Source organism: Aquarana catesbeiana, linkage group LG08 (genome assembly GCF_042186555.1).
Source record: "Aquarana catesbeiana isolate 2022-GZ linkage group LG08, ASM4218655v1, whole genome shotgun sequence".
Taxonomy (NCBI): Eukaryota; Metazoa; Chordata; class Amphibia; order Anura; family Ranidae; genus Aquarana; species Aquarana catesbeiana.
Window position 1 is genome coordinate 273,361,670 of NC_133331.1, and position 27,390 is coordinate 273,389,059.

Consider the following 27,390-nt stretch of genomic DNA (forward strand, 5'->3'; position numbering starts at 1 on the left):
AGTATCTGCAGAAGCAAGAATCTCCTATATTGTGTATAAACTTTCCTTGACTCATCCATTGCCACCTACACATAGCAATGCATATTCCATTTTTCCATTCCATCAACAGGGCTTGTGTAGCAATTGTATATGCTTTGCTAATTTTTTTTATTTGCTATATTTTCTTTCCATCAAAAAGGAGTTATCCTTTCAACAATGTTATACAAAAAGTACTGGGCACATCTATGACATTGGTGTCACAGAGGTTCATTAACCACTTGACCTCAGAAAGATTTTACCCACTTCATGACCAGGACCTTTTTTGCTATTATTATACACGATTTATATAGCGCCAACAGTTTGCGCAGTGCTTTACAATGTAGAGGGGCGACAGCACAATTGCAATACAGTTCAATACAGAAGAGACACGGAGCTTATATTCTAAAGCACTACTTTAAATGGCAATTGTGCGATCATGCAACACTGTACGCAAATTAAATTTAACTAATTTCACACAAATAGAGCTTTCTTTTGGTGGTATTTGATCACCACTGGGTTTTATTATTTTTTATTATACAAATGAAAATGACCAAGCATTTTGAAGAAAAAATATATATTTTTTTACTTTGTTATAAAACATATCTAATAAAAAAAAAAAAAAAATCTAATTTCTTAATTTATTTAGGCCAAAATGTGTTTTGTTATATGTCTTTGATAAAAACAAAAAATTCCTAATACATGTATATTATTTGGTTTGTGCGAAAGTTATAGCATCTACAAACTATGGTATATATGCTGGAATTTACGCTGCCACTGTATAGACCCTATACTGTAATGGCGAAGATCTGTGACTTATAGTGTGACTGTGATAGGGTGTCAGGAAATCTGACGCTAACACACTATCTAGGTGATGCTAACATCGCTAGTGACACTAATACAGTGATAATACTGTACACTGACACTGTACTAATAACACTGGCTGGGAAGGAGTTAACATCTAGGGGCAATCAAGGGGTTAACTGTGTGCCTAACAATGTGTAATGTGTGCCGCTTTTACTTAACTATCTGGCTGTTTTTTCTCCCTGCTTTGCAGGGAGAATAAGCAGCCTGGTCGCTGTTCCAATACACACAGAGTTCTGTGTGTTTGTAAACACAGAATGCTGTGTGTGATTACAAACTAGTGCTGTGTCCTGTACCTGCCACCCACTTGCAGTATATTTACTGTGAGCGATCGGCAAGTAATTAAGAATGAACACAACAAAAGCTGTTTGTTTTCACACTCTCTCTGTCTGGGGGGAGAGGGATGATTCAGCCTTGTGTATTATCCCAGCTTTAACTATTGAGCTTTTTCTCGACAAATCAGTTGAGGTGTATGCCAAGCCAAAACTTTTTTTTATAGTTTTGGATGGAGTGCGGGAGGATTGGAAACACTACTTTTCTACTAAATGGGGCTCCGTTACAGAGCTTGACCGCTCACATCCTGTCTTGTGGACAATGTTTTCACAAAACGAGCAGTGAGGGAAATCTGCAACATGGAGACAGACAGAATTCAAAATCTAACAGGGGTTTATGACTTTCCGCTCCCTCACATTTTTGTAAATATTTTATTCTATCTTTTCATGTGACAACACTGAAGAAATGACACTTTGCTACAATGTAAAGTAGTGAGTGTACAGCTTGTATAACAGTGTAAAGTTTCTGTCCCCTCAAAATAACTCAACACACAGCCTTTAATGTCTAAATCATCATGTAGGAATACTGCCCTGCGGCCCAGTCTCTGAAGGGAGGGGATCATGCTCTGCTTCAGTATGTCACAGTACATGTTGGCATTCATGGTTCCCTCAATGAACTGTAGCTCCCCAGTGCCGGCAGCATTAATTCAGCCCCAGGCTATGACACTCCCACCACCATGCTTGACTGTAGGCAAGACACACTTGTCTTTGTACTCCCCACCTGGTTGCCGCTGCACATGCTTGGCACCATCTGAACCAAATAAGTTTATCTTGGTCTCATCAGATCACAGAAAATGGTTCCAGTAATCCATGTCCTTAGTTTGCTTTTTTTCAGCAAACTGTTTGCAGGATTTCTTGTGCATCATCTTTAGAAGAGGCTTCCTTTTGGGACGACAGCCATGCAGACCAATTTGATGCAGTGTGTGGCGTATGGTCTGAGCACTGACAGGCTGACCCCCCCCCACCCCTTCAACCTCTGCAGCAATGCTGGCAGCACTCATACGTCTATTTCCCAAAGACAACCTCTGGATATGACGCTGAGCCTGTACACTCAACTTCTTTGGTCGACCATGGTGAGGCCTGTTCTGAGTGAAACCTGTCCTGTAAAACCGTTGTATGGTCGTGGCCACCGTGCTGCAGCTCATTTTCAGGGTCTTGGCAATCTTCTTATAGCCTAGGCCAGTGATGGTGAACCTTGGCACCCCAGATGTTTTGGAACTACATTTCCCATGATGCTCAACTATATTGCAGCGTGCATGATCATTATGGGAAATGTAGTTCCAAAACATCTGGGGTGCCAAGGTTCGCCATCACTGGCCTAGGCCATCTTAATGTAGAGCAGCAATTTTTTTTTTCAGATCCTTTAGAGTTCTTTGCTATGAGGGGCCATGTTGAACTTCCAGTGACCAGTATGAGAGAGTTAGAGCGATAATACCAAATTTAACAGACCTGCTCCCCATTCACACCTGAGACCTTGTAACACTAACGAGTCACATGACACCGGGGAGCGAAAATGGCTGATTGGGCCAAAGTTGGACATTTTCACCTAGGGGTGTACTCACTTTTGTTGCCAGTATTTTAGACATTAATGGCTGTGTGTTGAGTTATTTTGAGGGGACAGAAACTTTACACTGTTATACAAGCTGTACACTCACTACTTTACATTGTAGCAAAGTGTAATTTCTTCAGTGTTGTCACATGAAAAGATATAATAAAATATTTACAAAAATGTGAGGGGTGTACTCACTCTTGTGAGATACTGTAATATGTTTTTTGTTTTGTTTTGTTTTTCTTTCTTTATGTAATGTGAATGTTTTTGTTTCTATTTTTTATTTTGTAGTCTCAAAAATAATGAAAAAAAAAACATTATTCCAGTGAAGGGTGCAACTGATGGTAGAGCATCATACCAGCATCAGATATTTCAGATAGTTCTGCATTTTCAACTTTATTAGCAACAGTTTGGGGAAGGTCATTTTCTATTCCAGCATGACTGTGCTCCTGTGCACAACAATATGGTTTGAGTTTGATATGAAGGGCTCAGAGCCCTAACCACAGCCGTAGTAAATACCTTTTAGATGAACAGAATGCCAATTGTGAGCCAGGAACTCTCTTCTAATATCATAACCTGAAGTGTTTTGGTTGCTTGGACACAAATTTACACAGAAAAGCTCCAAAATTTTGTGGAAAGCCTTCCCTAGATGAGAGGAGGCCGTTATAGCTGCAAAGTGGTGGGATATAATAATGCTCATGGTTTTGGAATGGGAATGTCCAATATGTGCGTATGTTATGGTCATGTGTCCACACACCTTTAGGCTGGGTTCACACTATTGCGAATTGGATGCGGATTTCCCCGCATCCAATTTGCTTAGTAGGAGATTGTGACCGGCTCCCTATGAAGCCGGTTCACCCATCTCCGCAGTGGCACCAGTGCAAATTTCACAGGAGCCCTGTGCATCTTTTGGTCCCTTTTCAGGTCTGAATTCAGCCGAAAATTCAGGCTGAAATCGAACCTGAAATGGTGAATGAGGACGCACCAGACTCCTGCTGTGAGCGGCTGCGTGTTCTAGTGTGAACCCAGCCTCAAGCATATATATACATAAAAAAAATACTATACAGTCCCTTTTTTGGTGAACCTATAAAAAAAATAAAAAATACCGCAGAGTACCTCCCTCTTCTAGTGTTTCCTTCTGCCCCAGGTGCTTTAGGTTGAGGCAGGACACTCTCCTATACCTGATATAAGGATGAGCTTGGGTTTCTTCCAGACAATGGCATTGGCCTATTATGGCTATGTGTTAGTATTGGGTCAGTGATGTCACGAGCATCCCGCTTCTTTGTATACATACAACTGCAAGGCAGGGAAAGCCCTGGCCACGGTTGATTGGGCAACAGTATACAGCTTCTCTACAGGTTCAGTCCGAATCAAAGTTTGGACCTGGCCCAAGCTCAACCTTACTGCTATAAAACCCAATAGACTTTTTGTGTGTGACAAGATTTTTCTCAAAGCAAAACTCCCGTGCAGGAAGGCACTGAATGAATCATCGACACTCCGGTTTAAGAATCACATACTAGGTCTAAAGCAGTACAGCTGAACCTATTCAGAGTTGCTACTCTGGGACAATTGTACAGGCTGTGAGCTAGAAAACAGCAGTTTTATTTTTTGAGGGAGTATTTTTAGCCAAGGCTAAACTGAGAGCTAGAAAAAGCAACCTAGGCTTTATATCCAGCTTACCTGTAAGGAGATCACTTCTTTTCTGGCAAGCAATTGACCAAAGGAAAGGAACATGTGTTCCAACAGAGAATTTTGAGCCCTGAATATCTAACTTGGAAAAAACTCTTTTATAGGCTAAAGCTGGCCATACACTAGTAGAATTTCCTTGTCAAAAGAAGTTTATTGAGTATACAATGTTATAAAGATACATAAAGTAAGTTTACAAGGATCTATAAAGTAAGCTCATTGTTTTACAGTAGGGTTTATATAGGTAAATATCATGAAATTTCAAATATTAAACATTGGGTTCACGTAAACCTAAATTAAAGATATATATCATTTCCTTAGTTACTTTTGTAGGTATTTAAATGATTTATACCTACTATACATATTGTTTACAAGTAGAGTGTATATAGGTCAAATAAATTCTGATAATGAGCTTTAATCGTAAGGTGGAGAAAAGGAAAGAGAAAGAAGAAAAAGGGTTGAAAGGTAGAGGTATGGTCCACAAGGTTGTCCCGCTCGTCAGTTTATTATTCTTTTTAGTTCTCTTTGAAGCCTTAGAATGGGTGTCTCTGTAAGTCATTTAATCTGTTACCATGGCAACAGGACAGAGTCATTGAAGTTTGACAGGAACTGTTGTTTTATCCAAGGATGCCACACTAGTAGAATTTCAATCGAAATTCTTCATTTTAGGATTCATTCCATTTTCTAATTGTTAGTGGAATCAAATCCATACTCATTTTCTACTGCAGTAGCAAGAAGAGGAGTAGGGTGGACATTTTTTTCTTTAATGAACACATTTCTAATGCCCTGTACACACGGTCGGATTTTCCGACGGAAAATGTGTGATAGGACCTTATTGTCGGAAATTCCGACCGTGTGTAGGCTCCATCACACATTTTCCATTGGATTTTCCGACACACAAAGTTTGAGAGCAGGCTATAAAATTTTCCGACAACAAAATCCGTTGTCGGAATTTCCGATCGTGTGTACACAAATCTGACGCGCAAAGTGCCACGCATGCTCAGAATAAATAAAGAGATGAAAGCTATTGGCTACTGCCCCGTTTATAGTCCCGACGTACGTGTTTTACGTCACCGCGTTTAGAACGATCGGATTTTCCAACAACTTTGTGTGACCGTGTGTATGCAAGACAAATTTGAGCCAACATCCGTCGGAAAAAATCCTAGGATTTTGTTGTCAGAATGTCCGATCAATGTCTGACCGTGTGTACGGGGCATTATAGTAAATGTGTTTTTCCTTCAGGGAAGTCCATTTTTTGCAAGATCATATGTTAAAAACAAAAATTTGAAGTACTTTCACACAATATTTGTCATCAAATGTACTAAATGAACTTTCGTAAAATTTTCATTTAAAAAAACTGCCAGTGTATAGCCAGCTTAAAGTCTTAAAGCGGAGCTTTACCCCAAAGGGGAAGTTCCATTTTAGGGACTCCTGCCTTGCTCCTATTTACGAAATGGCACTTTTGGGGAGAGGGGAGTGGGTACCTAATTTTGACAGGTACCAGATCCCACTGCTGCTCCAACTGCCTAGGCAATCGGAGTAAAAATCCTGCTCCTTCCTTCTCCCCCCCTTCTCCGCCCCAGTCATCTGGGACACGTCACAGGTCCCAGAAGACTGCGGGACCATTCACAATGCACAGTGTGGCTTGTGCATGTGCAGTGGGCACCTGGCTGTGAAGCCACAAGCTGTCACAGCCAAGTGCCCACAGTTAAGATGCTGACACCGGAAACAGAAGATAGGAGGTGACAACAGATGGGGCGAGCACAGCGCTGGATTGTGGGACACTTGTGTGGCTGTTTATTAAAAGTCAGCATCTACAGTTTTTGCAGCTACTGGCTTTTAATTTTTACACACCAGACTGGAGCTCCTCTTTAGGAGACTGCCAAATGATCTCTGCTAAATGGTAGTTCAGTCACAGCCACAAATAAGCTAGCTCTGTCTGAACATCAGCCTCTGAACCCTTTGCATATAGATCACTTGAGTGTTGCCGAGGTATTTTGTAACATGACTGATCACTGTACGAGCCAAGGCTAATGTTCCCTGCAAAACAGCTCTGTGTCATTTAATAAACTTTAAGCTCATTTTCAACTTGTAATACATTGTTTTCTTTTAATAAATTGCACAGAACACGGGAATAATTCTATTCATCGTCTTGCTGATCCTTTTTATTCTACTCCTCCTGGCTCTGCTCTGGTGGTTTTGGCCTCTTTGCTGCACGGTGGTGAGTGTCCATGAAGGATATTCCTTACATATTAACAGACCATTAACATTTTATTCATTATATTGTTATACAATATTATAGCTCAGTAGTAGTAACCTGAACCATAATGAACTATTCTGTTTTGGGTGGAGTGTGCTTTCCCACTGGGTTACTGCAAGGATCTGGCAGATTTTCAGGGAGAGCTTACTCCAGCCTCCAAATATAGGTTGCAGACCAAAAGGGTATAGAGTTACTCAATCCTTCTTGGGTTTCTGCATAATGTTACAAAGTATTCAGCAGGCAACAGATGACTACATTAGGTATAACTATACATTACATTTGTACCACTACCCCTGCAGGAACCACTTGATAATTTGGGTTCTCTGTTCTGTGCCTCAACTCCACCTCTGACACACCAGGTTTAATGAAAGTTACTGCAAGTACTTATAAGAACACAAGTATAGATACCGTTAACTCCACTGTGAATTAGTATCAGGAAATAGACACAAGACCATTTAGTGGTAAATTAACTCAATGTATTGGTATAGGTTAGAATAAATGGTGGTTTGAGCATAAACACACAGAAGGTAGGTTCAGACACAGTCCACTAGACAGTATAATCACTATGCCAAGGTAACTTAGAATAGAGTTCTGTACCATTAGACTGGGATTAACTCATGAATCAGCGAATAGTGCATGTAAGCATTACCTGCAATGTGAATAATAAAACTCTAACTAGCCTAGAGTGCACCCTAGGAGAATGGCTAGGATATGGTGCAACATCCCCTGAGATGTTCCTCTTAGTATAAGCAATAGGCAAAGGTCTCTGTATAGCAGTTGTAAAGGGACAGTTTTTTAGTCCTAACTCTTCAGGCAGCTAGCATTGGGGCCCAGTTGTATCATTGGTGCACATGAGAATAGTCCCAGTCAAGCCTGCAGACAGCAATAAGGCTACAAGATGGCTGTATGGTCAGTTCTTAAAGAACTCAGTCTCTCTAGCAGCAGCAGATGGTAAATCCCCACAGTAGCAGTTCACTGGCCACAACGATATTGCAGCTCACCATCTGGCCACACACAACGATTGGTCACCTCTCTGCTTTGCACCCAGGTGACTCTGGCTGTCAAGCATCTGGATTCAGTACCCTGGATCCCGGTCAGGCTGCCATTATGCAGCAGTGGTGGTGCACTCTGGACAGTGATGTGCACTCAACGGGCTCCCTCATGGCAAAAGAAAGCTGTGTCCTCCAGAGCCAGAGAAAAATGCAGCTCTTTCCCCTTCTGGCAATCTCCCTCTGGGAAATGCAGTTCAATGGTCAATGGAAGTTCACAGTATGGCTCTCTTCCTGAACTTCATTTCCCACATTCCACTGTGGCCAGCATAGACTTCTGTGGAGCTCCTAATCAGTTCAGTGATATTGTAATGAGCTACTGCAAACTGTCATTGCTTGTTCATCATAGCCAAGTACCTGGTTACACAATACTTCATAAAGATATAGGAAAATAGTTAAAGTATACATAAAGACAATAAATACAATCTCATAAAAGCTTTAACAATGTCATTTCAAAAAATAATTAATTCTCAATATTTTAAAATATGTGGCTTTTATTGAAAATTAAAATTGTGATTGTGCCAATGAGAGTCATTGTTCAAATATGTTTTGTTATAGAGTGACAATGTTCTGTCCTCATCTCCCATTTGTTCTCCTGCATTGTTTTTTTTGTTACATGGGCTTCAGATGAGGAGTAAAATTGGCAATTTCAACACACATTTTTCACCAGCTGGAAACCCAGTCAGAGAAATGTCAAGCAGTTCTTGCAGGAATAGATGCATGTAGAGAAGTGGCTGCATCAATCTGCTCTACTCCCAATTGTATCCCCTCTGATGACCCCCCCCCCCCCCCATCATCTGCACACTCCACTCTGATCCTCAGGTTTAATACAAAACTGTAATTTGCTTATGATAGTGCTTCAGCAAACCAAATGTCATTAGTTAGGGTTTTCATCTACTTTAAAGGATAGGTGACAAGTGTCAAGTATTCCAGATTCTGCCAAAATTACAATATACAGTTGTAATAAAAATGTTGTAAATATATACAAAAATAATTGGTATATTGTATTACTATATTGCATTAAATGTATTTCCTTTGGAATTAAAAAAAAAAAAGGAAGTCATGTAAACTCTGGCACCTTCAGCAACTCGTGTATGATGTCTTCTCCTTCTGGTGTTGCTGGTACTGATCAAGTAGGATGGCAATTGATCCATTGGTGTATGACTCAGAAATGCCAGAAATGATGTGGAGAGTAGCAGGAGATGCCTCACAAGGATGCTGAAGCTCAAAAATGTGACACTTCTTCTTGGCCAATTAGCATAAAATGTTTGCCCATACTTTAGTGCAAACATGACAGATCCGGGCTGTACAAAAAAATGTATATTTGAGAGCTTTAATTAGCTTTGGATGCAGATCAGATTCTCGTGTTTCACTGGCTTAAATACATAAGGTCAGTTTTTAGCAGAAAAGCTCCACATTGTCATGGTTTTGGTATTAATTGGAACATATGAAGTCAACTTTCAACTAGAACTAAAGCCAATATATTCTTTGCTGTTTTAATTCCTTCTACTTTTTTGGCAGGTTATTAAAGAGCCCCCACCCCCTCCTCCTCCAGAGCCAGTAAGTATGCAGAACGTTTTATTTTCTTCTAGAAAATTAATTAAAGAGGCCTAAACAAAATCTTTCTTATTACTATCTAACAACAGAGCTCTTCTCCAGTCTAAGTAATTCAAAATGTGTCCCTGTTTCTTAAGATGGGTGGTGATAATGGACAAATTAGGAGTAATCTCCTTGTCGGATGATTTTAGGAATAAAACTCTATGTTTGCTAACCAACATGAATGAACGGACACACTACCATAGGAAGATGTACAGTTTTAATCACAGGAGCGCTGCTTTCTCTCATGCAGGAAGATGCTGATTGTTAGTAGTTTGCTGATCTGAAGGACCTTCTTAGTGTGCTGCAGTGCAAGAATGTTATTTCTAGTCAGAGGGAGCTCTTTCACACATATTTCTCTGCTGACATGTAGGCTTTGTGCTGCAGGGTATTGGGGACAGTTATGTTATGATGGCTGGAAAGGCATGCATTTTTTTAATATACTAGGACCTCTAAAGTTTAATTCCAGCTTGGACAAAAAAGATAAAAAGAGATTCTCCAGCAGACCTTAAAAATACTCACCCAATCTATGGTGTTGATCCCCACAGACCCACCTGCTTACCAAACCAATGCCAGTCCTTTTTTAGAATAATGTCCAGCGTAATTCAACACACCCCCTTGTAAGTCCAGAGTATGAAGGCTCTGGCCCTCATTCTGGATTCACAAGAAAATGCAACGCCACATCATTATGTGAGGCCATAATTCACCCACCACTGAAGGAAGGCAAGCAGGCCAAGAGGGGACCCAGCACAGATTTGGGCTTTAGGTGTCATTTTAGCATTAGCTTATTGGCTGTAGATTGAATTTTTAGCATTGATTGAAGAGGGCCTAAGCCCAGAATCTGAACTCTGGAATTGTTAAATAGCTACCCTTACAGTGGGCCCTCCATCCCCTGCACTGCAAGGGATGAATGCTTGTTGGTAGAGGAATGAGATTTTATGTGCCTTATTCCTCGTTCCAGCACTCCTCTTCTATCTAATTACCAGGGTTGTGGGTGAGCCCTTGCCATTTTTACTATTGTCCTACATTTTACTTGATGACTATGACTACTGGCTGGAGCACCCAAGAATCGAGGTGCCAGGGGACTGCTTGCTCAGTGTGGAGGAAGCCTGTCAGAATGAGGCAAAAGATAAGTATTACACCGTATTCCTCTACCCATGGATGTAACAAGCATTTAACTCTTGTAGTGTGGAGGGGGGCCCACTGCCAGAGCATTTTCTTTTTTTGCAGAGTGGGACTTTTAGTATAATTTTAGCATAGGCTCAGTTACTGTAGGAGGAATGCAGACCTGTAAACTGAAGTGCAGTGTTATCACCACTGGAAAGACCAAGAAACTTGACAATAATGTGGTGGTTTACTCAACAGTATCTACCAAATAATGAAATATTGTGTAACGATTGTGCGCATTAAGCCTGTGAAAATCCATTTTGTTCATGTCCCAGCTCATCTCAGTCATGTTGTCATGTGAAGGGCATAACCACAGTGACCTTCCCCCCCCCTCCCCCTTTTCTTTCAGGTATACAATACACAAACTGTTAACTGATGCCAGGACCTTATCAGTCCATTGATCAGACACACACATTCCTGTCTGGAAACCCTAAAAAAAATTGTCACCCTCGCAAGCTTGAGTGACTGGAGTTTTTCCAGACACTTGCAGCTCTGCCCCCTATCATAAATTCTGTAGCAATACAAATCCCTGAAAGACTGGTTAGCAGCCTAGACTCTAACACTTCAGCATATTTCATAACTCATGAAAAAATAATAGCACAGCCAGAATATGGACATATTTCCCTCCCTCTGTTAATTTGTAGTGTTTTGAGCCCAAACATTGTTTACCTAATAGTAATAGGAGCAGAGCCAGCCCAATTCATCTCCTAGGCGTATTGGGCATCCAAAACCTTTCAAGTTTATATTCATTTTGAAGCTAAATTCAGTCTGGACAATAATCTGTATGTTAGCAGACTGTACCTGGTAGGCACTCAAAGAAGTGAATACCTATAGAAAACTGTATTTGAGACATAGTCATAAACATAGTGACATCCCAGAAACCACTCCTCAGCTGCTTATTTGGTCAGATGGCCTCTGTAAACACCCCTTTGATAACAGAGAAAAGGGGAATGCCAGGACAGTTTGACAGCTCTTGTTTAACATCAAACCAAGGAACACCTAACCAAACTTGAGAGAGCCACTGTCCTTATTCATTGGACTCTGCAAACCAGGACATTGTTAAAGCGGAGTTCCGGTCATATTTTTGTTTATTAAAAGTCAGCAGCTACAAAAAGTGTAACTGCTGACTTTTAATAAACAGCCACTCACCTGTCCTACGATCCAGTGGAGCACTCACTCGCGCTGTGTTCTTTCTGTGTCCTCCCTCGACAGCGCCGACATCTCTGCTATGGGCATCCGGCTGCAACAGCTTGCGGCTTCACAGCCGGGTGCCCACTGTGCTTGCGCGAGTGCCAATGCGCTGCGCTCGGTGACTGGTCCCGAAGTCTTCTAGGACCTGTCATGTGTCCCAGAAGACTTTGAGAGGAACAACTTCCACTTCCGATCGTCTGAGGCGACCGGAACGAAAATGGGAGCAGGTACCTGTCAAAATTGGGTACCTGCTTTGTCCCCTCCTCCCTGAAAGCTTCGTTACACAAACAGGAGCTGAGGAGAAGGCCTTAAAGCAGAAGTTCCACTTTTGGATGGAACTCCGCTTTGAGTATTCTTGTTTTTCAATTCCTCTTTATTTCTCTGTTACATTATTGTCTCTTTATTTCTTTGTAATACCCCTTTTCTGTAAATATTTTATTTGCACCACTTTGACCTTTTTATTATTAACCATATTTTGAAAAGTGTTAAACTGTCTCTAAAGCTTTTAATGCAAACTAAAAGAATCCCTGTCTCTTGAAGAACATTACTGTCATGTAAATCTCTGAGCATACCTGTTTGTGGTGACAGTGGGTGTTACAGACGTCCTAGGAATCATAGTTGTTATTGCTAAGATTGTGAGTTTCCTCCTTCTCAGTAAAAAGAGGGTGGTGGCAATTCAAAGGGTTAATTGCTTAACTACCGTAGCCTAGTGACAATCACTCTCATGCTGCTGGCACCTAGATTGGGTTCTGTAAGCTGGAAAATCTTTGTGCAGGGTACAGCTGAGAGTGGCACTGTTACGTAAGTAACGTCGTGGTGTGTGATTGGCCAGTCCTTTCTCACAAGGATATCCCCATTTGTCACATATGGGTATTGTTTGGACCCACACTTTAGGGCTTACCAAGCATGTAGATTTGTGTTTTGCTTGTGACATGTATTTTGTGAAGCATTTTTGAAGAATCTACATTTTAGTGTTTGACTTGTAAGGACTAGTGTTCTAGTTTGAATGTATTGTTACCCAAAAACCCTTGATAGCAATCTGCATTTGGGGCATTTCTAATGCCATTGTATAGCTTCATAGGGTTAGTCCACAAATACATTTCTTATACAAGCCTCCCTTTTTTTGTGTATATATTTTGGATATTGTTTTTGTCATTGCAGTATGTACTTTTGTATGAACATTTTGCAACATATTTGAGGCTGTTGCCTGTGATCAGTTTATTGCATTTTTGGATCCATTCCTAAGTCCAGTTGTCTGTTATTTCTGGTGTCCAAATTCCCTTCATACCTTAGAAAATATTCGTAGAAATGGACAGGAAGTGTAAAGACCTAATGTAACTATTGAACATATTTGATCAGTAGCAGACCACACACACAGCTCACTCTTTCTTTTGTCTGACCCCCTCAGTCTCTCCTCTGCTCTTCTTAACTTTTACTCCAGTCACATAGGCCAGGCTTTCTCCCGCAGCTGCCCCAGCCTGCCACCACCCACTGCTCTTCCTTTCCAGGCTCCATGACCAAACATTAAAAGCAGGGGGGTGTAACAGCTCTGAGAGATGGTGATCTACCTGAAAGAGATCAAAGATCCCCAGGGTGCAGTATGCTCTTTTTTTTCTTTTGGAAATAACCCAACAAGGCCCCAGTGAAAAGTTAGGAAGGTTTAAAGGGTCCAGAGATTGGTAGTAAGTAACACAGAGTTTAGGGGTCATAAATAATGCAGAGTTCAAAGGTCAGTTATATGTAATGCAGAGGTTAGTAGCATGTAATGCAGGGATCAGTAGTAATGCAGTGTGTTAGAATTTGGTAATGCAGACTTCAGTAGATTCTAATGCAGCGGTCAGGGGTATGTAACATAGAGTTCAGAGGTATGTAAGTATGTAAGTATATACTGCAGAGGTCAAGAGTATGTCATGCAGAAGTCAGTTATATGTAACGCACAGTGTAGGGTCAATGATTAAGTAATGCAGGATGCAAGGGTTAGTAGTACATATTTCAGAGGCCAGAAGTAAAAACCTCAGAATGCAGGTGTCAGTAGTAAGTAAGAAAGAGTTCAGAGGTCAGTAGTATGTAGCGCAGAGTGTTGGGCACAATAGTAACTCAGAGTTCAGAGGTCAAGTTTAGGGGTCATTAGTATGTAACACACAGTTCAGACGTAAGGAATAACCAATAAATAACCCCCACAAGTTAAAATGCCCCCACCCCTTAAGTATAAACATCTAGCCCTCAAACCCCCCCCCCCAACAATTCAGATGGTCTTCATATAACTAGACTAACATATCTGTCAGTTCCGGACACATCTGGGTCACCAAACCTACTACAGATCTCGCTGCCCATTGCTGAGGGGTCTCATCTAGCTGATCTGTGTGCGGCCATATCCAACTAAGATATTGTTGCCACACTCACACCACAAATAACAATCACTCCAACTGTGCGAGCACCACAACAGTGGAATTAGTGAATGGCGGACTGGAAGGTCTCCAGCAGCCAAAATGAACTCCTGCATGCAAAGCTTAGCAGATCCAGCCTCTCAGATGTCAGATGTTTCAAACTTCATATTCACAAGCCAGGCCAAAATCTGTCAACATTTCACACAACTCCTGACTTAAAGTATAGTTAAAGGCAAAAATGTTTTTTTCTAGTTCTGGATAGAGTGGATAGGGATTAGAACACCTGTCATATTTTATTTTTGTTTTTTTTTCCCAGTCAAGTAGATTCACCCTCTTTATTTGACCTGTTTATCATTATCATTGAAAGTAAAAGAAAATCCCAAATTTTGAGTTGTCACCAGAAAAGTAATAGAGGGGAAATCTTCCAGTGGGGACACTAGTTCTGGTGACCTGGGGGTCCCCAAGAAATTTCCTTTCACTTCCTGTTTGGCTATAGGACAGGTTGGTGAAGGGAAATTTCCACAATAGAACACAGATGGCAAAAAAAACCCAAAAATACAGTGACAGGGGTTATAACCCTCCCTCGCTCTATCCAAAATGAAAAAAAAAGTTTGGCCTATAATTTGACTTTAAGCCGGGTACACACTATGAGAAAATCACAAGAAAATATTTGTACCGGACGCGATTGTTCAATTTTCATATAATGTGTACACAACCTTCGACATCTGACTCAGACTTTGCAAGACACACTCCAAAATGTTTCTCGTACATGAACAGAACGAACCATCTTAGTTTAATATGTACTGTTTCTCTATGGCTTTCGTACAAGAAAAATCAGATATGAAAGACAGCGCCTGGTCATAAACAATAAGCAACAAAAAGCCTTTATTGTTAAAGAATTTTTGTACATTATTTCCTTCCTCGGTTCTGACTTGCTTTGAGACATCGAGGAAAACTGGACCATTCATCCAATTTTCTTATAGTGTGTATTTTTTTGATGAAATAAAAAAAGAAGAATATCTGAAAATTAAATTGATGCAAACCTGTTGCTGAAGCAGTAGCATTACATTATGTGACCAGTTAGCTACAATAAATCCATATCTGTATATGCAGAAGTTTCTAAATATGTTTTTGTCTAGAATTGCCAGCATATTTGTTGGAAATATACTGTAACTTTGGCAACTCCAAAATGTCCCCCTGGAATTTGAGAAGTTAACCTTTCTTCAGTTTTTCCCTCTGGCCGTCTCCCATTCAACAAAATCCCCATTCATGACTCTATATGTTATCTGGGCCGTTCCTTGCACCAGAACTGTATAGCTCTGCATATGCTTACATATGCATATCCTGCCTCAAACCGTCTAATGTTTAACCCTTTAGTTCCCAGGCATGATCAATATGATTAAACAACAAATAAACACTATTCAAGTGTTCGATAGCGCTTGCAATATTAAAACAAATGATATGATATGAATTGTTTATAATAAAGTGGTCAATCCATAATAATATGTCTGTATGTGATACAGTGCCTTGAAAAAGTATTTATACCCCTTGAAATTTAAGTGTCTTTTATTAGGATTTTATGTCTTAGACCAACACAAAGTGGCACATAATTGTGAAGTGGAAGGAAAATGATAAATGGTTTTTAATTTTTTTTTATAAATAAATATCTGAAAAGTGTGGCGTGCATTTGAATTCAGTCGCTTTTACTCTGATGCCCCTAACTAAAGTGGAACCAATTGCCTTCAGAAGTCACCTAATTAGTAAATAGAGTCCACCTGTGTAATTTCATCTCAGTATAAATACAGCTGCTCTGTGAAGCCTTCATAGGTTTGTTAGCAAACCTTAGTGAACATACAGCATTGTTAAGGCCAAGGAACACACCAGACAGGACTTGGATAAAGTTGTGGAGACATTTGAAGCAGGGTTAGGTTATAAAAAAAAAAAAAATTATCCCAAGCTTTGAACATCTCACAGAGCACTGTTCAATTCACCATCCAAAAATGGAAAGAGTATGGCACAACTGAAAACCTACCAAGACATGGCTGTCCACCTAAAATGACAGCCTGGGAAAAGACAGCATTAATAAGAGAAGTCTGGAGGAGCTGCAGAGATCCACAGCTCAGGTGGGAGAATCTGGCCTTTATGGAAGAGTGGGAAGAAGAAAGCCATTGTTAAAAGAAAGCCAAAAGAAGTCCCGTTTGCAGGAAGCCATGTGGGAGACACACCAAACATGTTGAAGAAGATACTGTGGTCAGATGAGCCCAAAATTGAACTTTTTGGCCTAAAAGCAAAACACTATGTGTGGCAGAAAACTGACACTGCACATCACCCTGAACGCACCATCCCCACCGTGAAACATGGTGGTGGGAGCAGCTATTGCTCGATCTGCCAGGTCAAAATGGGACGCTGCATAGCAATTTGCGTGCGTTCCACTAGGACCAGAAGTGACACACCAGGCGTTCCACTTGACGCTCTTTTGGCATCACGTGACGCCCTCAGAGGCAGGAAGTCACAGTGCGTGCCTCCATTATATATCCACCAAAGTAAAACATCCCACTCCACCCAATCATACATTCAAAACGTGTAGTGCTGGCATCCCTTAAAGTGCCAAATCAAATCTATAGTGCCGTCTGGTGGGCAAAGGACTAAATGAAAGTCCAAAACATAGTTTATGCCTTTGCAAAACCATTATTACCAAGGAATTTATTAATTATAGTGGAATGCAAAATATAATTACTACTAATAATTGTGTGTGTGTGTGTGTATATATGTATGTATGTGTATATATATATATATATATATATATATATATATATATATATATTTCCATAGTTCTGTGGTGTAGTGACCATACAACTACTCCACTCTGGTATTTCTCTAATATGTACAGCTTTTAGTACACCAAGCTTAGGGTGCCGGTCATTGTCAGGGTCTTGCCCGCGCCTGGACTGGCTCTGTGACGTCAGCCAACAGCGGACTTCAGCCCGCTGTCTCCTGAAAACTGATCACAGGCGTGCAAAACAAACTGCATTCCTGTGATCCACAGGAGAAGTACAGCCAAACAAGCTTCTCCTACTTCACCTTTAAACCTAGTTTAGTAACTGTTTCTTTAATTTATTAATACACACAGTTTTCAGACTTTATATATATATATTTTATGATAGTGGTCCTTTAAGTTCTGCACAGTTTTGAATTTTACAAAGCTTTTTTTTTTTTTTTTTTTTTTTTTTTACCTAAAACTGTTCCTAGTCCACATATTTTACTTTATTGCAAGCATCCCCTGGTGACAGTCCATATTATATTTTCTGAAATCTAGGCGAGGTCCTGTAACTGATACAAGATGAAGTTGTAGAAAGATCAATTTCAGTTTCATGGCAAAATGGCTGCCAAGAGAGGCACTTTAATTTGACCTTTTTCTGTCATCTTGTACTCTTCCTCTGACAGAAGGGATAAACTCCCCCCAATGTAGCCTTTTCATAAGATGCCTAGAATATTCTGGATGTCCTATAAATGGAGGTCATGCTGCCTTTTCATAATGAAGGGGATCTTTATCATAATTTCCCAGCTGCAGGCCTGGAGCCTAAGCATAGACGCCAGATGAAGCAAACAGAAAGGACTGTGGGAAGCAAAGGAGAGTGATTAATGAGCCATGTTTTCTACTCTGAAGAAGCCTTGTATTATTGAATGTTACAGAATGTTGAACTGAGACTTGCACGGCAATTATTGAGACTTTTTCCTACTGTCTTTTCATGCATTAATTGATATTGCCACACTTTTTCCATACTGGATCACATTTAGTTGCAAGTTTATTTCACCCCTTGTCTTCTCTGTGCAATAGAATTTACACTTGGAATATACTTGAAAATATAAAATGACTTTGTTTATTAAAAGCTACGCCTACCTACAACTGATAAATCCGCTTTGGGTTTGAATCTTCCACTGGCTTTTATTATCTGTAGAGGACTCCATTCCTAATGGATTTTGTTGTACCGTGTAGTGTCCATTATGGAGCTCTGTAAAGGATTCCCAACTTATTAGTTACATTTCTCACAATCTACCTGTTTCAGTAAGCACACACTTTGGTTTTTATTGTAGTATTTACTGAAAAGCAGTTTGAAAATTACCCTTGCATTTTCTGTTTCAATCTTTTTTTTATTAGGATTTTAAATAACAAGAAAAAACATTGTTGAGTAGCAAAATTAGGTACAAAATAGAACTGTCATCATAGTCAATATGTATAATAAACTCAAGTGCGCTACTAATGTCCCAATGTTTAAGGTTTAAAGTTAATCTTCCACCCAAACTTCATGGTATTTATGTATTACTTTGTAACAATCATGATAAATAAATACATTTATCATCATAGGGACTTTTAGGGAATCGAGGATGTGAAATCCCAAACAAGTGAATCAAAAATTGTCAAAACAATGTGTCAAAAAGGAAAAGAAAGAAAAATATGTGTTGCTATAAAATAGTTCTTCTTTTTGCTAGATTGCTAGATTCTAGATTGCTGATCCTTTAGTGTCTGATCATGCTGACAAAGCGGTGTGCTGACACAGCGGTGACATAAGGGGGGGCGCTTACCAGATAAGTTGGACCCCTATTACGGGGGTCTTTAGAGCCTCACAGGTACAAGATCTTGTAGGCAGGAACAGCTGCTTTCCCTTGCGGCTTCGGATCCACCTTGCCTTCTTATCGAGCAGATCGGATAATCAATGCCGCTATGTGATCTCAGATAACTTCAGGGCTTGACCGATGCTGGGGCTTAAGGACACGGACAGCTGATTTTAACTGCAGTCGGGAATCCGCCCTAGGTTCCTCTCAAGCACTGGTATGATGATATGGTATGTACCTGGTTAGAAAACTGGTTGCAGGTGCGCTTCCAGAGGGTGGTGATGATTAATGGCATACTTTCTGAATGGTCTGGAGTTGTGAGCAGGGTACCCCAGTGCTCTGTCCTGGGACTAATTCTGTTTAACTTGTTCATAAACGATATAGAGGTTGTAACAAATGGTTCAATCTTAGTGTTTGCTGATAATAAAAAGCTAAGCAGAACAATAACTTCACAACAGGATATAAAAACTTTACAAGAAGACTTTGATAAAATAGAGGGGTGGGCAGCTATATGGTAGGCAAGGTTTAATGTAGAAAAATGTAAAGTAATGCACTTTGGAATTAAAAATATGAATGCAAGTTACTCACTAAGGGTAGGGACTTTTAGGGAATCGAGGATGGTAAGCGATCTGTGGGTTCTAGTTGATGACAGACTCAGCAATAGCATGTAATGCCAAGGACCAGGCTTTTTCTGGCACTGTTTACAAGTTTAAATTTGTCTTTTTTTGCTAGAAAATTACTTATAACCCCCAAACATTATATTTTTTTTAGCAGAGACCCTAGGGAATAAAAATGCGATTGTTGCAATTTTAATTTCAAACTGTATTTGCGCAGCAGTTTTGCAAATGCAATTTTTTGGGGAAAAAATACACTTGAATAAAAAAAAAAACAATATACTGTATACTCCAATTTTTTTGTAAAATGTGAAAGATGATGTCACACTGAGTAAATATATACTGTATCTAACATGTCACGCTTCAAAATTGTGCAATGGTGAAAAGCTACGGTACTTAAAGATCTCCATATGCGACACTATAAACTCCTTTACAGGTTACCTGTTTAGAGTTACAGAGAAGGTCTAGCATTAAAATTTTTGCTCTCACGCTAACATTCGTGGTGATACATCACATGTGTGGTGCGAATACAGTTTACTTATGCGTGCAAGACTTGCGTATGCATTCACTTCTGCGCAAGAGCGCAGAGGGATGGGGGCAATTTAAAAATGTTTCTTATTTGTTTTACTTTTGATTTTTACCCTGTCCTTTGAATTTTTTTTTTTTTTTTTGGATCACTTTTATTCCAATTACAAGGAATGTAAACATCCCTTGTAATAGAAATAAGGATGACAGGTCCTCTCTATGGAGAGATCTGGGGTCAAAAAGACGTCAAAATCTCTCCTTTACCTATAAAAGCAAAAGATAAAAAAATAAATAAAACTTTTTTAGATTTTTTTGCTTTAAAAAAAATGTTTTTACTTACAGCTTGGACCAGAAGTGGCGTCATGATGTTGCTTCTGTCCTCCAAGGCCATAGAGGTGATCACAGTGGATCTACTCTTTTGATTGCCTCTGGGACTAACCAGCCGCACCATTGAATAATTTCTTAGGTGAGGCGGAGGAAACGGTAAGCCAGAGAAACACTGGCGAGTGGTGGAGGGATGTCCCCAGCCGCCGGCTGTAAAAAACGATACCTGCTAATATCTTCAGCAATAATCCCGGTGAACCACTTCAAAGCCGCAACGTACATATAGATATTGCGATCCTGAAGTGGTTAAAAAGGGTATTTACTCAAGAGATAAAAACTATAATTTTATCACTTTACAAAACTCTTATTTCACCACATCTTGAGTATGCCATCCGGTTTTGGCCATCAATTGTTAGGAAGGATGTGCTGAGCTGGAGAGAGTCCAGAGAAGGGCAACAAAGCTAATAAGGGGGCTGGAGGACTTCAGTTATGAGGAACGACTACAAACAATAAACTTATTCTCCCGCTTAAGAGGGGATACGATCACAATATACACATCTTTAAATGGTTACTATAGCATTGGGAGGAATCTATTTAATGTAAGGTTTCTAAAGAAGACAAATGGCCACACAATGAAATTGGACAAGAAGCAGTTCAATCCGAAACTGCATAAGGGGTTCTTTACTGTAAGGATGTGGAACTCCCTTCCACAGTTGGTGGTGTCAGCAGGACGTGCCCTTCCAATGAATAGTAATACTCTCCATTATAGTGATAATAATATGGCGCTTGACGTGGTAGACCCAATGGCCATGGACGCTAGTTGGCATTTGCACTCAAGAGCATATTAAACTTTGGGGATAATTCTATGTCAGGTCACCTTGAGGTTAGGTGACAGATGCACTCTGTAGGAGTCAGAAGTGCACCGCTAGGTAGTGGACCCTAGGACTGACTGCTGCGGATTGAACCCTGGGAGGTTCAGGAAGCAGGTCTACTGGATCACTGACATAGATTCCACTGGGAGCTAGAGCATAGATTCCCCAGGGCGCAGAGTCTAAGAGCCAGCAGGTGTTCACCAGAGCCTTTAGTGGTAAGGATGGACTGCGCTGCAGTCTGGCTCCAGGTCGCGGCCCCCAGGGTCTCACAGCTCACGCTCACGGTAGACTACAGGAGAAGAGGAAGTAGGCAGCAGGCTGGAACAACAAGGAAAGTAAGGGACAAGCCAAGGTCGGGGCCACAAGCAGACAAGGACAACAGAGTTCACGCCAAGGTTCAGGGTCACAGGCAAACAGGGATGGTCAGGGACACGCCAAAGGTCAGGGTCACAAGCAGACAGGAATAGTTAAGAACAGGCCAAAGTCGGTAACTGGAATCAGACATAGGAAACACAGCAAGTACACACGAAAGCTAACACACAATGGTTGGTCAGCACTGCTGGCTTGCAGTGCACAGGTTAATATAGGGTTCCCTGATAGGGCCTGGGGTGGGGCCATGCTTAGAGGAGAGGTTATAAAACCAGTCAGGTGAGAGGCAGCTGGTCTTTAGAGATGAACACATGGAGACAGGTAAGCTGACAGAGAAACTCTATTGCATAACCATGACATTCTAAAAGCTATAGTAGGTGATATGCAGGCACCTGGAGGTACGTTATTTCAGAGCAAAAGGCACTTTCCAAAATTTTTATGCACAGGTAAACTTAAAGGACTTCAATGAAAAGATGAGTTAAGGTCTCTATATATGCATTAAAGAAAACCTGCCAAAATTAACATTTCCAGAACATTCATTTGAACATTGTGAAAAAAGTCTATCAATAATATTTTTTTCTGTATCCAGGAAGAGAAGGAGAGTAGCCAAAAGCCAACAGGCCTGGTTTTATTTTGCTTGATTGTTCATCTGATAGACATGTGCAATTCGCTTCGGTCAGAATGTAAAATCGGATGAATTTTTGATTATTCAGAGATTCAGATGTATCCGAATCTCCGCATGAAATAGTAACAAATCTTGTTGAAATTCTTTCAGATTAATTTTGTTTATTCATTTCCTAACAAATTCCCAATTTTTGGAATGATTCGAATTCGGATCGGTCAAAACATTATCGACCGATTCAAATTCTGTCTGAAGAATAGCTGCCCCCCCTCCTGAACCATACCAGGCCACATGCCCTCAACATGCGGGGTGCTTTGCCCCCAACCCCAAAGCACCTTGTCCCCATGCTGATGGGGACAAGGGCCTCTTCCCCACAACCCTAGCCTGAAATAGACCCTACTCACTTTTGTTGCCAGCTGTTTAGACATTAATGGCTGTGTGTTGAGTTATTTTGAGGGGACAGCAAATTTACACTGTTATACAAGCTGTACACTCACTAGTTTACATTGTAGCAAAGTGTGATTTCTTCAGTGTTTGCACATGAAAAGATATAATAAAATATTTACAAAAATGTGAGGGGTGTACTCACTTCTGTGAGATACTGTATCTAGTCCCAGAGTCGAAGATTACTAGCAGTAATTGTCTGATATATTTGAGTCATCCCCTAGGCCAGGGGTCTCCAAACTTTCTAAGCAAAGGGCCAGTGTACTGTCCCTCAGACTTTAGGAGGGCCAGATTGAGGCCAGTGGTAGTAAAAATGCCTCAGACTTGGTGGTTAGTGGGGGTAAAATAATTACATAAAGTCAGTGAGCAGTAGGAGATATTGGTATTAGTGGAAAGAATAATCTCCATTGTTGGTGTCAGTGGGAGTAATAGTGTCCCATCATTGGTATCAGTGGGAGGAATAATGCCCCATCTTTGGTATTATTAGGAGGATTAATGCCCCATCATTGGTACTAATGGCAGGAACAGTGTCCCATCATTGGTATTAGTGGGAGGAATAGTGTCTCATCATTGTTGTCAGTGGAAGGAATAGTGTCCCATTGTTGGAGATAGTGGGAGGAATAGTGCTTTTTTATCAGTGGGAGAAATAATGCCCTGATGGAAGGATAAAGACAAATAAAGGGCCACATCCAGCCTGCGGGCTGCAGTTTTGAGACCGCTGCTCTAGGCTATGTTAGCCATCATTTGCATGAATTTGTGATGAACCTTACAGTGCATATATGATGCTCAAACAGGTCAGACCTGACTCATAGACTTGCCTTGAGAGAGAGGAGCAATGAAGCACAGTCATTGTGCATGCCTCCTCAGTATAAATGGAGCCTGCATATTTCATGCGCAAATATGGCTTTCCTCATATGCAGATATTGTTACAAATTATAAACAGCAAGTTTTCTTTTTTAAATATTATCACTCATAGATATTTTGCAGTAAGCTGACCAGATTTTCAAATACATGTGGCTGGCCACATATTTTTTTAAGCAACCTGAGACTGAATAGTTTTCTCCCCATGCTAGAATCACCATTTAGATGTTTGTACCTTGCAATCATGTCTCCTCTCAAGCGTCTCTTCTCCAGAAAAAATAAGTTTAATGTGTGTAGCCATTCCTCATAACTGACATCCTCCAGCCCCTTATTAGATTTGTTGCCTCTCTCTGGACTCTCTCCAGTTCCAGTGCATCCTTCCTTAGGACTGGTGACCAGAACTGGACAGCATACTCAAGATGTGGTTGAACCAGAGTTTTGTAATGTGGTAGAAATATATTTTTATCTCTTGAGTAAATAACCTTTTTAATGTATGCTAATAGTCTGCTGGCTTTGCTTGCCTCATCTTGGCATTTCATGTTATTGCAGAGTCGGTCATCTACCAAGACTCCCAGTAGTACCTTTTCCATCCTTGATCCCCCAGAGGTTCTCCCTCTAGCGTGCAACTTGTATTAATTTTTTTAGCCCCCAAGTGCATTACTTTACATTTTTCTACATTAAACCTCATTTGCCATTCAGTTGCCCACCCCTCCTATTTTTATCAAGGTCTTCTTGTAAAGTTGCTATATCCTTTTGTTCCCAAGCAATACATTAATATAATCTAGTGGTCAATTGAACCTGCTGACATCTACCCAAAACATCAGTTTTCCTTTTATAGATTATGCAAGTGAAAATATGCCATTCCATGTGTTAATTAGTTACTATCTTACTGCAGGAATCTGATGATGAGGATGGATTGCCTAAGAAGAAGTGGCCAACTGTGGATGCCTCCTATTATGGAGGAAGAGGAGTAGGGGGCATTAAGAGGATGGAGGTAAGTTATGGAATATTAAGAATAAGTTACATTTTCATTGTAAATATGTAGAATGTGCTCCTATTATTGTACCAACTACAACATGTACAGGGATGGACTGGGACAAAAATTTGGCCCTGGACTTCATCCTGACTGGCCCACTTTAATTTAGCAAATACCCTGTTTCCCCGAAAATAAAACCTAGCATGATTGTCAGTGATGGCTGCAATATAAGCCCTACCCCCCAAAAAAGCCCTACCCTGTTTCCCTGAAAATAAGCCCTACCCTGAAAATAATACCTACAAGGACTTTAACTAGGGCTTATTTGGGGGGTAGGGCTTATATTGCAGCCATCACTGACAATCACGCTAGGTCTTTTTTTCGGGAAAACAGGGTAAGCACAAAAACAAGTGAAGTGGGAGGGCTAACATCATGCTGGAACATTGCTACAGCCTCATTGGCCAGGTTAGGTGGTATACAGGGCCAGGTTAGGTGGTATACAGAGTCAGGTTAGGTAGTATACAGAGCCAGGCTTGGTGGTACACAGAACTAGGTTAGGTGGTATACAGAGCCAGGTTAGGTGGTATACAGAGCCAGGTTAGGTGATATATAGTGCCAGGTTAGGTGGTATATAGTGCCAGGTTAGGTGTATACAGAGCCAGGTTAGGTGGTATACAGAGCCAGGTTAGGTGGTAGTTAGTGCCAGGCTGGTGTTATTTAGTGCCAGGTTAGGTGGTATACAGAGCCAGGTTAGGTGGTATATAGTGCCAGGTTAGGTGGTATATAGTGCCAGGTTAGGTGGTGTACAGAGCCAGGTTAAGTGGTATACAGAGCCAGGTTAGGTGGTATAAAGTGCCAGGTTAGGTGGTATATAGTGCCAGGTTAGGTGGTATACAGAGCCAGGTTAGGTGGTATGCAGAGCCAGGTTTGGTGATATACAGAGCCAGGTTAGATGGTATACAGAGCCAGGTTAGGTGGTATATAGTGCCAGGTTAGGTGGTATACAGAGCCAGCTTAGGTGATATACAGAGCCAGGTTAGGTGGTATATAGTGCCAGGTTAGGTGGTATATAGTGCCAGATTAGGTGATATACAGAGCCAGGTTAGGTGGTATACAGAGCCAGGTTAGGTTGTATACAGAGCCAGGTTAGGTTGTATACAGAGCCAGGTTAGGTGATATACAAAGCCAGGTTAGGTGATATACAAAGCCAGGTTAGGTGGTATACAAGGCCAAGTTAGGCGGTATATAGTGCCAGGTTAGGTGGTATACAGAGCCAGAGTGAAAACATGACAATGTGAATAGATAAAAGAATACTGGTCCTGTTACCCTCTTCCTCCATCACTTGCACTAAAAGTATGAACACATGGCTGTCCCTGCTGCTGCAGAACCTCCTTCTCCCCCTCCCTGAAGTAAACATAAAGAAAAAAAACTCACATGGGAGTTAGCAAGCTGAGGACTGATTTTGGCTTCTTCTTCCTGGAACACTGAAGTCAAAATGTGGCGGGTGGGAGAGGAAGAGGGAGGGGCTGTAGCATGGACAAAGCATTATTGGCTAACACTGAGATGAGATGAAATATCTCCCCTCCCCCCTCTGATGGTTGGGAATGGGACACTGAAATATAATCATCCAGCCCTGCATCCAAGTGTTGTGTGCCCTCCTCCACACATTACAAGTTGGAGATGTATTTTGCACGTGGGCATGTTTAGAGGTGGAAGAGCTGCTGCTCGAGCTGGCTCTGCCTGCTTGTCATTATGAAACGCATGAGATCCAGACTGCAGAGGGAGAGACACACAGAGCAAACTGGCCCACTGAGCCATCGGCCCACCGGGAAACTCCCAGTAGTCCAGATGGCCAGTAAATGCCTGAACATGTAGCAGTTGTGGTTAGAAACATGCCTGAACATGTAGCAGTTGTGGTTAGAAACATGAATAATTTATAGCCAGGCAAATTAAAGATGCAAGATCCTTGTACCCCCTTGGCCTTTCCAGAATCCCACAGCGAGGCTGAGTGAAATCACTGACACCTAGGTGAGAGGTTGACAAGCTTTGGTCAAAGGTGAGCTACTAAATAGCAGTGCATTGTATTTTAATTCAGTTCTGTTCTGCTTTGATAAACTCTCTACAGAATCTCGTAGGCCACTATTTCACTCTGGCTCACTGTCACTGGGTCAGTTTGTTACATAATTACCATCAGAAATAATGTTTGTAGCCACTATGCACCTAAACTTGCACACATACCACTGTGATATTGCAGTAGTCATCAGGATCTGCAGTTTTAAAAGGGGTTGTAAACCCTCCTTTTTTTGCATTTTTTAAAATAACAAACATGTCATACTTACCTCCACCGTGCAGTTCGTTTTGGACAGAGTGGCCCTGATCTGCCTCTTCCGGGGTCCCCCGGCGGCGCTGGCGGCTCCTCCCCGCACGGAGTGCCCACGTTGGAGAAGGCTCTCCTAAGGTGGACACCCGTGCGGGCGAGTCCTGCTTCTGTAGCCATTCACACAGAATGCAGGACTCGGCCCCGGTGCCTGCGTCATTGGATTTGATTGACAGCAGCGGCTCCCGCAATGACTGCGCTGCTATCAATCTATCCAATCAGGACACTAGACACCAGCTAGAGCTGGTGTGCTCGTTCCCAGCTGGAGAAAGATCGGGGTCAGGTAAGTAAAATGGGGGCTCTGGGGAGGCTGTAGCACCACAGAAGGTTTTTCACCTTAATGCATAGAATGCATTAAGGTGAAGAACCATGAGGGTTTACAACCCATTTAATTCCCTAGAGGGTTTACAGTGTAGTGCTTTGCTGGACTTCTTACCGCACTTGTGTTTCCTGTGTTGGGTGGAGGGATCTCCTGCCGGATAGTATAGCTCTGACAAACTGGCTGAGGCAGCACCGTTGTACAGAAGAAGCATTGCAGGAGTGAATACTGAAGTAAGTATACACCAGTCATTTCCCTGTATCCTGTAAAACAAAGGATTATTCTATTATTCAGCACTTTCTGCTTCGCATAGCTGACACCATAGTTGGGGGCATAGGTATGCGCAGCCTATTGCATTAGGGTGTGCACCCCAAAGCTCA

General features: G+C 41.2%; 1 protein-coding gene across 1 annotated transcript in view; it reads left to right on the forward strand.

Annotated features, from left to right (window-relative positions):
• Positions 1-27,390, forward strand: part of ANTXRL (ANTXR like) — a 229,246-nt gene that overhangs the window by 165,286 nt on the left and 36,570 nt on the right. Inside the window, exons 13-15 of the mRNA XM_073597284.1 lie at positions 6,572-6,667; positions 9,277-9,315; positions 24,237-24,335. Of these exons, the coding sequence (XP_073453385.1) occupies positions 6,572-6,667; positions 9,277-9,315; positions 24,237-24,335 (234 nt within the window). The remainder of the gene's footprint in view (positions 1-6,571; positions 6,668-9,276; positions 9,316-24,236; positions 24,336-27,390) is intronic.